The sequence below is a fragment of the Prionailurus bengalensis genome, chromosome B2, assembly GCF_016509475.1.
Source record: "Prionailurus bengalensis isolate Pbe53 chromosome B2, Fcat_Pben_1.1_paternal_pri, whole genome shotgun sequence".
NCBI classification, from domain to species: Eukaryota; Metazoa; Chordata; class Mammalia; order Carnivora; family Felidae; genus Prionailurus; species Prionailurus bengalensis.
The window spans coordinates 36,840,021-36,852,750 of record NC_057349.1 but is presented as its reverse complement, the minus strand read 5'-3'; the positions used below and the strand labels follow the sequence as shown (position 1 = coordinate 36,852,750).

General features: G+C 41.7%; 1 protein-coding gene across 1 annotated transcript in view; it reads right to left on the bottom strand.

Moving 5' to 3' along the window:
- Positions 1-12,730, bottom strand: part of DNAH8 (dynein axonemal heavy chain 8) — a 327,851-nt gene that overhangs the window by 158,373 nt on the left and 156,748 nt on the right. Inside the window, exons 48-53 of the mRNA XM_043591305.1 lie at positions 12,504-12,638; positions 10,546-10,707; positions 7,783-8,029; positions 7,421-7,662; positions 7,190-7,330; positions 3,932-4,169 (exon numbers count right to left, since the gene is read on the bottom strand). Of these exons, the coding sequence (XP_043447240.1) occupies positions 3,932-4,169; positions 7,190-7,330; positions 7,421-7,662; positions 7,783-8,029; positions 10,546-10,707; positions 12,504-12,638 (1,165 nt within the window). The remainder of the gene's footprint in view (positions 1-3,931; positions 4,170-7,189; positions 7,331-7,420; positions 7,663-7,782; positions 8,030-10,545; positions 10,708-12,503; positions 12,639-12,730) is intronic.

The following is a 12,730-nucleotide window of genomic DNA, read 5'->3' as shown; positions in this document are numbered from 1 at the left end:
TGTAGGCAGCATATAGATGGGCCTTGGGGTTTTTTTGTTTTTGTTTTTGTTTTTGATCCACTCTGTCTCCCTATGTCTTTTGATTGGAGCATTTAGTCCATTTACATTCAAAGTAATTATTGATATGTATTTATTGCCATTTTGTTACTCGTTTTATGGTTGTTTTTGTAGTTTTTCTCTGATCCTTTCTTCTCTTTCATAATTTGTTGGCTTTATTTAGTGATATATTTGGACTCCTTTCTCTTTATTTCTTGCATATCTATCACTGGTTTTTGATTTGTGGTTACCATTAGGCTCGTATATAACATCTTCTCCACATAGCAATCCATATTAACTCGATGGTTGCTTAAGTTTTGGATACTCTTTTAAATACTATATTAAAATTCCAATTTTTAATTGTTTGTTGTGAGCATATAGAAATACAAATTGTTGTATATTGTCCTTTTATCCTATGACCTTGCTAAATTAATTCACTGGTTTTAAACACTTTTTTGAGGATTCTATACAAATGGTCATATTGTCTACAAATAGAGGTATATTTGTTCTTTTCTAATCTGTAGATACTTTATTTGTATGTTTTTGTTTATTTATTGACTTACTGCACTGATTAGACCTTCTAGTACAATGTTGAATAGCAGTGATGAGAAAGAACATCCGCGTCCTATTTCTAATCTTGGCAAGGAAATATTCAATATTTCACCAATAAGTAAGTATAAATGTTATCTTTTCTGTAGATGCTCTTTGTCAAAATTATAAAGCTCCTATTCCTAGTTTACTGAGAGTTTCACCATGAAACGGTGTTAAATTTTGTCAAATGCTTTTTCTGCATCTATTTAGAGGACTGATGATGTGTTTGGCTTTTAGTCTGTTAACATGGCAAAATAAATTTATTGCTTTTTCAATGTTACTCCAACCTTCATTTCATAGAATAAATGCTCACTTGGACTTTACCTGTTAAAATTTTATTAAGAAATGTGTGTCAGGGCACCTGGCTGGCTCAGCTGGTAGGACATACAACTCTTAACCTCAGGGTCATGAGTTCAATCCCCACATTGGGTGTGGAAGCTACTTAAAATTTAAAAGGGGAAAGGAAAGAAATATGGGTCATTGTTCCTAAGACATACTGCTCTACAGTCTACTTTTATTATAATGCCTTTCTCTGGTTTTGATATCAATATAACATCATCTTTATAAAACGGTCTGGGATGTATCTCTTCCTTACGTTTAATGTCTTAGAAGCAGTTTTTGTACAATTGGTATTATTTCTTCCTTAGGTACTTGGTAGAATTCACCAATAAAGCCATCTGGGCCTGGGGTTTTCTTTGTAGAAAGGTTTTTAACTATACATTTTTGGTGAGTCTGGGGATATGTAGGATATCTATTTCTTCTTTTTTTTTAATTTTTTTTTTCAACGTTTATTTTATTTTTGGGACAGAGAGAGACAGAGCATGAACGGGGGAGGGGCAGAGAGAGAGGGAGACACAGAATCGGAAACAGGCTCCAGGCTCCGAGCCGTCAGCCCAGAGCCCGACGCAGGGCTCGAACTCACGGACCGTGAGATCGTGACCTGGCTGAAGTCGGACGCTTAACCGACTGCGCCACCCAGGCGCCCCATTTCTTCTTGATGAGGTTTAGTAGTTTGTACCTTTCAAGGAATTTGTCTTTTTTATCTAAACATGTCTGTTTCATCATCAAACATACCTTCAAAACATTGTTTCTAGTATTCCCTTATTTTTTAATGTCTATACGGCCTGTAGGGATGTTCCCTCTTTGATTCTAAACACCAGTAATTTATGTCTTCTCTATTTCCTCTGATATTTCTGGTAAGAGATGTATCAATTTTATTGATCTCTTAAAAAATCCATCTTTTGGGGCAGCTGGGTGGCTCAGTCGGCTGAACATCCAACTTTGGCTCAGGTCATGATCTCACATTTGTGGGTTCGAGCCCTGCATCGTGCTGTGTGCTGACAGCTCAGAGCCTGGAGCCTGCTTTGGATTCTGTGTCTCCCACTCTCTCTCCCTCTCTCTCTGCCCCACCCCTGCTGGGACTTGTGTTTCTCTCTGTGTCTCAAAATATAAAATAAAACGTTAAAAAAAATTTTAAAAACCCCCATCTTTTGATTGTTTCTGGATTGTAACAATTCATAAGTAGATTTAAGGATGCATTTCTTTTTTTTTTTTAATATATGAAATTTACTGTCAAATTGAGGATGCATTTCATTGTTAGTTTGCATTTGGAGTTAGAGCTCCCTTTTATGAACCCAAATCTTTAATAGCATCTAATCACACATAGAATTAATTTAATCATTCTGATTAAAAATGCCCAGCTGAAAAAAAGTTCACTTCATCTCAGTCTCTTTATAAAGGCCTTTAAAACACCAACTTTAGGGGAGCCTGGGTGGCTCAGTCAGTTAAGCGTCCAACTTCAGCTCAGGTCATGATCTCGCGGTCTGTGAGTTCAAGCCCCACGTTGGGCTCTGTGCTGACCGCTCAGAGCCTGAAGCCTGTTTCCGATTCTGTGTCTCCCTCTCTCTCTGACCCTCCCCCATTCATGCTCTGTCTCTCTCTGTCTCAAAAATAAATAAACGTTAAAAAAATTTAAAAAATAAATAAAAAATAAATAAAACACCAACTTTCACTTAATCCCTATTTTCAGTATGATTCTTCCACTCTCAAATGTGTCCAGTATCCTCCAACTCTAGGCAATTCTGTGTTTCACACTCTCTAAACACCAATTCTTCTGTGTTTGGCCAGAGTGAGGTGAGTGCAATTATCTACCAGTGTGATTTTGGAAAGAGGACCTGGAGGTTCTGTTTCTTAAACAGACCTACAAGCAGCACTCTGGTTTTTACCTCTGCCCTCACCCCAGTTTCCATTTCCCGAGCCATGGGAAGGTTCTGCGGCATACATTACATTGCCTCTCAACCCTTCCCCCTGCCAGTTTAGGACTTACCTTGCCCCGTGTGCCAAATCAAGTGCCACTTACCTTTCTGCTTTCTTGCTTTCAAAATGCTTTTGTTGCCATCCAGTGTCCTGTTCTGAGTTTATGCATTAAAACAAAAACAACAAATGCAGGGCTCCTGGGTGGCTCAGTCAGTTAAGCATCTGACTTCACCTCAGGTCACGATCTCATGGTCTGTGGTTCTGAGCCCCCTGTCGGGCTCTGTGCTGACAGCTCAGAGTCTGGAGCCTGCTTTGGATCCAGTGTCTCCCTCTGTCTCTGCCCCCCACCCTGCTTGCGCTCTCTCTTTCTCTCTCTCAGAAATAATAAATGTATAAACTTTTAAAAAATGCTTTTGCTGCTTTGGGGTTTTAGGAAGAATCAGAGGTCAATACAGTTTTTAGGAAGCATGTTTCATCTTCTCTGGAGTTTAGAAGAGTTGGGAGCTATGCTCCGGATAAAGGGCGCCAAACTCAAGGGCATTTCTCTTAGAGACAGGGAAGCTGGGCCCTGCCACACACAGGAGGCTGGGGGCTGAGGTGACAGCACCGGACTGTGCCCAGTCTGCTGCAGGTAAGAAGGACCCCATATGCTTGGTTCATTCTCTCATTATTCCGACATTTCCAACAGGGGAGTTGTGGGATTGATCTGTTACTTCATCATGAGGGTAATCTATGTTCTCTACACTGCTGCCTTTCTCTTCAAGCACCAGGATGTACATGATGTGAGAGGTATTGCCAACTTATTTATACAAGATTTCACTTAGGCCACTCCAAAAAGAGGAGAAGCCAAGAGTCTCTTACCAGTTTCCAGCATGGTCGATAAGCAAAGTTCCACTATTTTTTGCATCTATGCTTTTTAAAAATGGTATTAGCAATCAAGTTATTTATAATCGGCTTAATATTCCCCTATAGAAGAGTTTACGAAAGTTTATATTTTTCTCATTGAAAAAGAGATCATCTCATTTCAAGTGTAAGTCACTGTACTTACCATAATCAGTAACATAAAACTCATACATGGTCTGATTTGTGCCTTTAGGTATTTCTGGCAAGTCTAACTTGCTTCCATGACTTCGTAAAAAGGCCTCAAGCTTTTCTCTGCTTTCCAATTCCAAAAGGGCTCCTAAACTCCACATTAGGCCAAACACAAATAATTTATGAAGATGTTCGACACATGAAATACCACCTTCTTCTTTGGAGGGAATTAAACCTTCCAGTAGAGTGAGAGACTGAAAATATTTGAAATATAATAAAATAAATTTTGGTGTTCAAATTTTTGAAATAAAAAAAAAATTAACGTTTTGGAGTAACTAAACTTTAGACCCAGAAACTACCTAGAAAACATCTAGTCTAAAAGGAAAAAAAAAAAAGAAGAAGAAGAAGAAAGTAAACATCTATTTTATTTAGGCCCTTTACTTTTCAGATGAGGAAACTGAAGCTCAGTGAGGTTAGTCACATGAGCTAGGGACAGAAACCACACCCTCTGATTTCCACTGTGGCATCTTTTCTGCTAGTCCAGGCAGACTTTTTTTTTCTTTTATTTTTTTTTTTATGTTTACTTATTTCTGAGACAGAGAGAGACAGAGCATGAGTGGAGGAGGGGCAGAGAGAGAGGGAGACACAGAATCAGAAGCCAGCTCCAGGCTCTGAGCTGTCAGCACAGAGCCTGATGTGGGGCTCAAACTCACGAACCGTGAAATCATGACCTGAGCCGAAATCGGTCGCTCAACCGAATGAGCCACCCAGGCGCCCCCCACGCAGACTTTTTAAACCAGGATGACCTTTCTCTAAATGCTGTCTGCTGTTGGACAGTGATCAAGCAATATCTGGAGATAGGGTTTTTTTCTTCCCTTGTTTCAAATATATTATCATTTAAAAATATTTATTTCAGGGGCACCTGGGTGGGTCAGTCGGTTAAGCATCCAACTTCAGCTCAGGTTATGATCTCACTGTTTGTGGGTTTGAGCCCCGTGTCGGGCCCTGTGCTGACAGCTCAGAGCCTGGAGCCTGCTTCAGATTCTGTCTCCCTCTCTCTCTCTCTGCCCCTCCCTCACTCATACTCTGTCTCTCAAAAATGAATAAACGGTTTTTAGCCATTCGTGCAGTCATACCTACACCTTGTTATTATCGAGAACTGTGACCCCTTCATTATCTCAGTTTCAAGCATTTTATTCTCTGATTACCATATCCACCCTTTCTAGCTTATTCCCTCCACTTCCCAGATTCGAGAGAGAGCTACCACGGTCCATAGTTCCTGCCATCATTAAACTATCCCTCATTTCCTCTCATTTCCTCACTTCCTTTTTTTCCTAGCTGGAATTCCAGGACCCATCACTATAATCACTGTCGCATACACCCTCTATTCACCTGTGAAAGCCATAACTCCATTAAAGCCTTGTTGAAACTCGGCCTGCTCTCCACCCACCTGCCCCTATGCAGCTAAGCTTGGCTGGAGAAAACCACACAATTCTGGCTTCATTTTAAAATCATCACCATGGGGCTGCCCGGGTGGCTCAGTCAGTTAAACTGACTGACTAAAACTCTTGATTTCAGCTCAGGTCATGATCTCCTGGTTTGTGGGATTGAGCCAGGCGCCAGGCTCTGTGCTAACAGTGCACAGCCTGCTTGGGATTCTCTCTCTCTCTTCCTCTCTCCTTGCCCCTCCCCTGCTCTCTCTTTCTCTCTCTCAAAAATAGAAAAATAAACTTAAATCATCATCACGGACCTCAGCTTCCATTCAGGCTCCTTCTCTGTGACATGACTGTTTCATACTTTCTTCATTTTCTCAGACCTCTAACACCTCCATTTCCTTACTGTTTGCTGAGCACACGTGTCGTAGCTTTCTTCCTATTTCCTGAGAAGACTGATTTCTTCCTTTTGTTTGTTTACTACCTATACACTGCATTCAATTTCTGTGTTCTAATGCTTACCTAGACAGTATATCCTGCATACACGGGTAATGAAAGATAAAGATAAACCCTTTATTCCTATCTTGTATATCCAATGACCTTTGAACACCTTAATTTCCTTTATCTCTCTCCTAACTTATTTTATTGTCGATTTGTATTTTAAGTCTCTCTCTCTCTCTTTTTAATTTATTTTACGTTTATTCATTTTTGAGAGACACAGAGACAGAGCATGAGTAGGGGAGGGGCAGAGAGAGAGGGAGACACAGAATCTGAAGCAGGCTCCAAATTTCCTACATCAGAGACTGAATTTCTCTTTAACTTTTTGCAGGGCTCAGCAGACTGTGGCCCCAGCGGCCAGCCACCTGCTTGGCAAATAAAGTTTTACTGAAACACAGTCACACTCATTCATGTAGGCATTGTGTCTGGCTGCCTTTGCAATACAACAGCAGGTGTCAGTGTTGAGACAGACAGTTGTGCAAATATTTGCTTAAATGTTTGCTACCTACTCAATTAAAGAAAAGTGCACCCCCCCCCATCCAGCATCAGAAAGAAATGTATCTACAGCAAGACATCCTCAGTCTTTCAAAACAAAATTAATTCAAGATAAGATGTTCACTTCTGTTATGCATTTTAAAGTAATTACTAAATAATTAATTGATTCGGGTCTCATGCATTACTTCTAACCTACCCATCCTCACTGACCGGTATCCATTATTAAACTAAGAGAAAATCAAAGCACCAGATTGGATACTGAAAGGTCACCTATAGCCTAGAAGCAGGAGAGCCCTTCAAAATCTATGATTCGTTCTGTTTTCTCCGAAGACTGTTAAGAAAAGCTGAGGGGGCGGAGGGAGGCGGAAAAGACATACACACAAAGCTAGAGACTACTAGGAAAATTGTTTAAAGGTTTTTCCGGTCTGGTATTCTGTAAATATGCAATGCTGAGATGAGATTGCCATTCGAATCTTCTTGCTTGTTACCAGCTCCCTTTTTGCGCTTTTCAGTAGAACAGTCTGCTTTACTTATTTAGTTAGTCTACTGTCATGATTGGATGCACTTTCCGGGAAGGTTACTAAGCTTGATGGTGGGGAAGGCAGTTCATACCTCTTCCCCTGACAACACCCACCCTTGGGAAGAGAAAACAATAAAACAGATGGCAGTAACAACATTAACGAAATCTTTAATAGGAATCCAACTTCTCCAAGCCTTCCCAGCCATATCATAAAAATATTTCTATGGACTGCGGGAATTTTCTATTTCAGATGCCTCTAAACTGCAAGTGGGCTGGGGGGGGGGGGGGAAACGTCTCCAGTCTACATAGAGAATGTCCACAGTCTTACCTGCATGATATAGTTGCACTCCAGGAGCTGCATTTTTGGATTGAGGTTCAGTTTCATGAATGTATATATATCTTCAAATATTTTATCATACAGAGTCTGGAATACAGAAGCTTCCTGCGCAGTGCGCTTCTTCAACCACGCCTGCAGCAAAGAGACAGAACCTCAGTTTCCCAAGGATGTGAACCCCAGGTAGCCGCTGAGCACACACTGGGGTGGATCTCCTGTCCCCACCTGCAATATCGGCCTCCAGCTGAGCGCAGAGCTGCTGATATAGACCATGCCCATCCTGGAAACTGTGGCAGGGGAAGCATTCTCAATATTGTGGACTTCAAACAAAAGCTTGCAATTCGGAGCCATGGGGATGCGATCTCCATTAGCTAACGTGAGAGTTTTATTGTCATCCAACACAGAATTTAGGTTCTCGATCCAAATGGCATCCACGGGGCCATCTAAAATGAGGAAAATGTTTTCACCTGCAAATAATTAAAAGGGAAAATCACTTTTCACCTGTAAAAAAATTAAACGTTGTGTTATTAATAAACTGACGGGGGGGGGGGGAGGGGGAAGCTTCACAAAGGAGAGTTGAGGTGTACCTTTTTTAGCTTTTAATGTTTTTCTCCACAGAGTAGAAAAAATCCCATCTGTCCAGTCATTAGTAGCGGTGTCCAGTCTGCCAAACATCTGAGGCGCAGTAATCGCTTTGGGATTCATTCGCATCTCTCTGTGAGGTCTTCCGCACTCAGTCAATGCCTTCATCAGGATTGTTATGACAGTCGTCTTCCCAGAACCACTGGGCCCCAGAGTCATCAAACCATGACGGACCAGAGACGTCTCATATAACTGCACAATGAAGCAAGCAATTGAAAAATGGAACTAATGAGTCTCTTGCTGACACTCATAGCAGCGTGCTGAAATTTAAAAAGCTTTCAATAAGCTATTAAAAGTAACTAGTTCAGGGGCGCCTGGGTGGCTCAGTCCGTTGAGCGACCGACTTCGGCTCAGGTCACGATCTCGCGGTATGTGAGTTCGAGCCCCGCGTGGGGCTCTGTGCTGACAGCTCAGAGCCTGGAGCCTGTTTCAGATCCTGTGTCTCCCTCTCTCTCTGCCCCTCCCCCGTTCATGCTCTGTCTCTCTCTGTCTCAAAAATAAATAAACGTTAAAAAAAATTTTTAAAAAAAGTAACTAGTTCACTAAGGGATGAGAAAAAAAAGTGGTATTTTTTTTTTTTTTACTAGACGTGGCTAGCCAGTTAGCACCACATTATAAAATAACGTTAAGTGAGAAAATTATGACACTGTGGTACTTGCATTACGTTTTGGAAATAATGAACTCAGGATCTAGTTTTTGCTTCTCAAACTACTATTCCTTGTGATTTTGGCTTGCTGATGCAGAAGTTTTTCCACGCACACGCTTTCTCTGTATTCAATGTGATGATGTCGCCCCCTGGTGGTGGAAAGCAGCAACACAAACCATCACGGGGAAGACCAGCTTGAGATGAGTGATTTATTCAAGAAGTGCTCCCAGGAGAAACTGGTAAGGGAGTGGGGGACGCGAGACAGGAAAGGGAAGTCAGGGAAGGTGTTATTGAGGACAAAATACTGTACAGGGAAGCCTGAACACTGTTCCTGGGGGGTACTCTGGAATGTAAGTTACACCTGCATTTATTCCACCTGGAAGCAGGGGAACTTGAATTTCCTACTCCATCACCCATCAGTCCTTAACTAACTGCTATTTGTGCCTGCTAACAAAGTGGCTCCAATCCTCTGGAAGAGAATAGTGAATATGGGCTATTAGAATAGCCCAGAAAGGGGCACATAGTTACGGTAAAAGAGATTCAAGGAGATGTGCTAAGAACTAGATGGTATCTGTTACAACATCCTCTCTATTGTTTTCTTAATAAAAATAAGTTAAAAGGTAGCAGTTGGGTGGCTGGGTGGCTCAGTCAGTTGAGCATCAGACTCTTGATTTTGGCTCAGGTCATGATCCCAGGGTCATGGGATCAAGTTCCACCCTGCTTAAGAACCTCTCTCTCTCTCCTCTGCCCCTCTTCTCCTCTCTCTGTCTCTCTCAAAAAAAAAAAAAACTTACACCTTATAGGAGGCAGAATTTAAATTATTCTAACATTTTAGGTAGAAATGTATTACTACAGTAACCCATAGTTTAAAAGCAATAGAGACACTACCCATAACATTATATTCAAGAGTAACACTGTTGACACTGAGTAACAAGACAATATTCTAGTCCCCTACCCATTGAAATGACTACGATTTTAGTACTCAGTATACTCAGTATGTATATCATACAGATTTGGGAAAGTTTCCCAGAAATTAAAAGAAGTGTTTAATGGTTTTCAATACATGGATGATGAAAAATACTTAAACTCTTCCTCATATATTTCCCTGTAAAATTTGAATGTGTCTTATATACTTGCACTTCTTATTATCCGGCAAGTTAAAATAAGAATTGTTATTTTCTGCATGCAGTTTTTAACGTTTTCCATAATTTCAGCTCCTTCATTTCCAAATGCCCTAGAAAATACCCCTGAAACATCAGGCCCATAGAGATTTCTTCCTGCATCTCTGCCAATCCTTCTTGCCTCTGCTGATTAACTGGTGGGTGGTTGACAAGGATGAAATGTAATGAGCAAAAAGATACCAAGAGACACAGGCAAAGGATTTAGATGTTAGGGTAGGCGTGAACTTGACCACACACAAAACAGAAGCAAAGTGACACTCCCAGATTCCTCGGGCTCCATGCCCATGAAGGTACCCAGCTATGAGTGACATTGCCAGACTGACACAAGAAGCTTGTGAGATCATTCCATCTCCCCGGCTTTTTATATAACTTGTCACCCTCTCCTAACTGTTCTTGAGATTCTAGTTACCACCTGCCCTAATACCAGCTCTAGGTAGTAAATTACAGCTTGTTTCCTGCCATGCAGGGTAATGCCATACTATCTCTCTGGGGCCAACACATCCTCCTGAGGACTCTTCTTGCAATGATGTGTTTTAATTTAGTTTCAGGGGCGCCCGGGTGGCTCAGTGGTTTAAGCGTCCAACTTCGGCTCAGGTCATGATCTCACAGTTTGTGAGTCTGAGCCCTGCGTTAGGCTCTGTGCTGACAGCTCGGAGCCTCGAGCCTGCTTCGGGTTCTGTCTGTCTGTCTGTCTCTCTCTCTCTCTCTCTCTCTCTCCCCCTCCCCCACTCACACTCTGTCTCTCTCTCTCTCTCAAAAATAACCATTAAAAAATTAATTTAGTTTCAGCATTTACATTAAGACTAATATCCTGAGCTCTTCTCTTCAAATGGCGATCTTTAACAACACACACTTAGCATAACAGATTAAAATTTCTTTACCTGCACAAGTTTGAGATTCCAGGGCGGGTGGTTAATCAAACCTTCTATCTGAACCTGGTTGGCCACTGCAGCTTGCAGCTCCTCGTACGTACTACTATCCAGCTGCAGTCCTGGAAACAGGTCATTGATTAAGCTGAGGAACAGGGGTTCGTCTTCATCAACCTAAGATGGCAGAATAAATTTACTTCTTCAGTCAATAAATAATTACTGACCAGTTACGAAGCTCATGGCACCTTACTATCACTGCATGCCCAGAAAATCATGTATTACTCTCCTAACCAGACTTGGGTCCTGTAGACCCAAGTCCTGAACACCACCACTGAATCCACATTACCTACAGCATCGTACCCAAAGCTCTTTGGCATTCAACATCCTCTACAATCTGCGGCTTCAAGGTTTGATCTCACTACTTTATCATGAAGGTGCTGCTTGTCACAAATAGGTGTATGCATTAACCTTAAAAATATGCAATTAGTAGTCCCAACCCCATGAAAATAGAACTATTAAAATTATATTTAATTATAAAATTAAGATTTCATTTAAACTGCCCGGCTCATCCAACATTGGCTGGAACACTCCATCAGAGCAGTGTTCTGCCATCCTTAATAAGCCGTAGGTTTCAGTCAACTGACCCTAATCCTCATTTGCTATGTCTTTAACGTCTCCATCACCCCATTCCCAGCTGCTGCCCCCTTCTGATTTCTCCTTATCCTCTGGGACTCTTCTGACACCTTCTGGAATTCTCTTGTAGCTGTTTCAAGAATATACTATTACCAAGGGAGGCACTAAGGTGTACTAGAAGGGACAGAGGATTTGACATCAGAAAGTTTTGTGGATTTTTGTTCCAGCTTCTCAACTGACCATAATTGTGGCTGAGTCCTTCGAACTTGGTTCCCTCATAAGATGGCAATAAGCACACGAGCCATTCATATCCCACAGTGTTGCTGTGAGACTCAAACAACACAATACCCCTGAAAAAGCTTTGTAATACTAAAGAACTACACAGGTGTTAGTTGTTAGTTTCTATAACTAGAACTGAGCTTCCTAAGAACCACTTCTTCCTCAACATTGTATTCCCAGGGCATTGACACAATATGTAACACATAAAAGCCCTTGAATAAATCCCACGCACGCCTGTCCGTCAGCTACTTCAAAGAACCTGGCTATAATTGTGACAAGCGTGAAAGCAGCAAGATAATTATTATCATCTTCATGGCAAACTTTCAGTGCACTTTTGGAAAACAGAAATGGTGTCAATGGCGGGGGAGAGACATAGCTGAAGTAAGTTCAGACGTGTTCTGAGAAAGCAAAAGTTCTCATAGTTCTCTGTGAATCCAAGAAACCTGGACTTTCATGTTTAGAATTTGTGTTACATTCTAAATAATAGTAGAAGACTGGACTAAGGGGCTCCTGGGTGGCTCAGTTGGTTGAGCGTCCAACTTCAGCTCAGGCCATGATCTCACAGTTCGTGAGTTTGAGCCCCGCACCAGGCTCTCTGCTGTCAGCACAGAGCCGGCTTCACATCCTCTATCCCTGCCGCCGCCCCCCCCCACCTCTCTCCTGCTCATATTCTCTCTCTCAAAAATAAATAAAAATATTTTTTTAAAGACACAATTATAAAAAAACAAAAAAGAAGTCTGGACTGAAATTTGGGGGCCAGAACCCACCAATGGTTTTATGGTTCACAAGTGGTAAGGGCCCATGTTGGGTATACAAGGTCACAGACTTTTTGTCTTCTGGAAGCACAGGGCTAGCTTCACATACCCACTGTCCCTGTCGTTACTAATGCTCAGCTCCAGCTGAGCCAAACCCCCTCATTTCGGCTAAGTGGGGGAAAGAACAGGTGAGAATCTTGGAGGAGAAGCGAGTTCGGGGAAGGGAAGGATACTGAAGGAGAAGCGAGTTCAGGGAAGGGAAGGATACTGAAGGAGAAGCGAGTTCAGGGAAGGGAAGGATACCAGTTTGGAAAGGTTCATATCTCTCAGTCCTCTCATGACAGTGCTTAGTTCACTGTCTTCTGGTCTGGCTCTTTTTTGAGATCCAAGTGTCCTCAAGACAGATAGGATATTTCTCAACCCAAAGTCGTAATGAACCTAAGATGGGGGGAGAAAAGATTGTTTAATTGACCAATCCTAAATGCAGACCCACTGTATACACATAGGTGGATATGCTGATCTGTAAACAC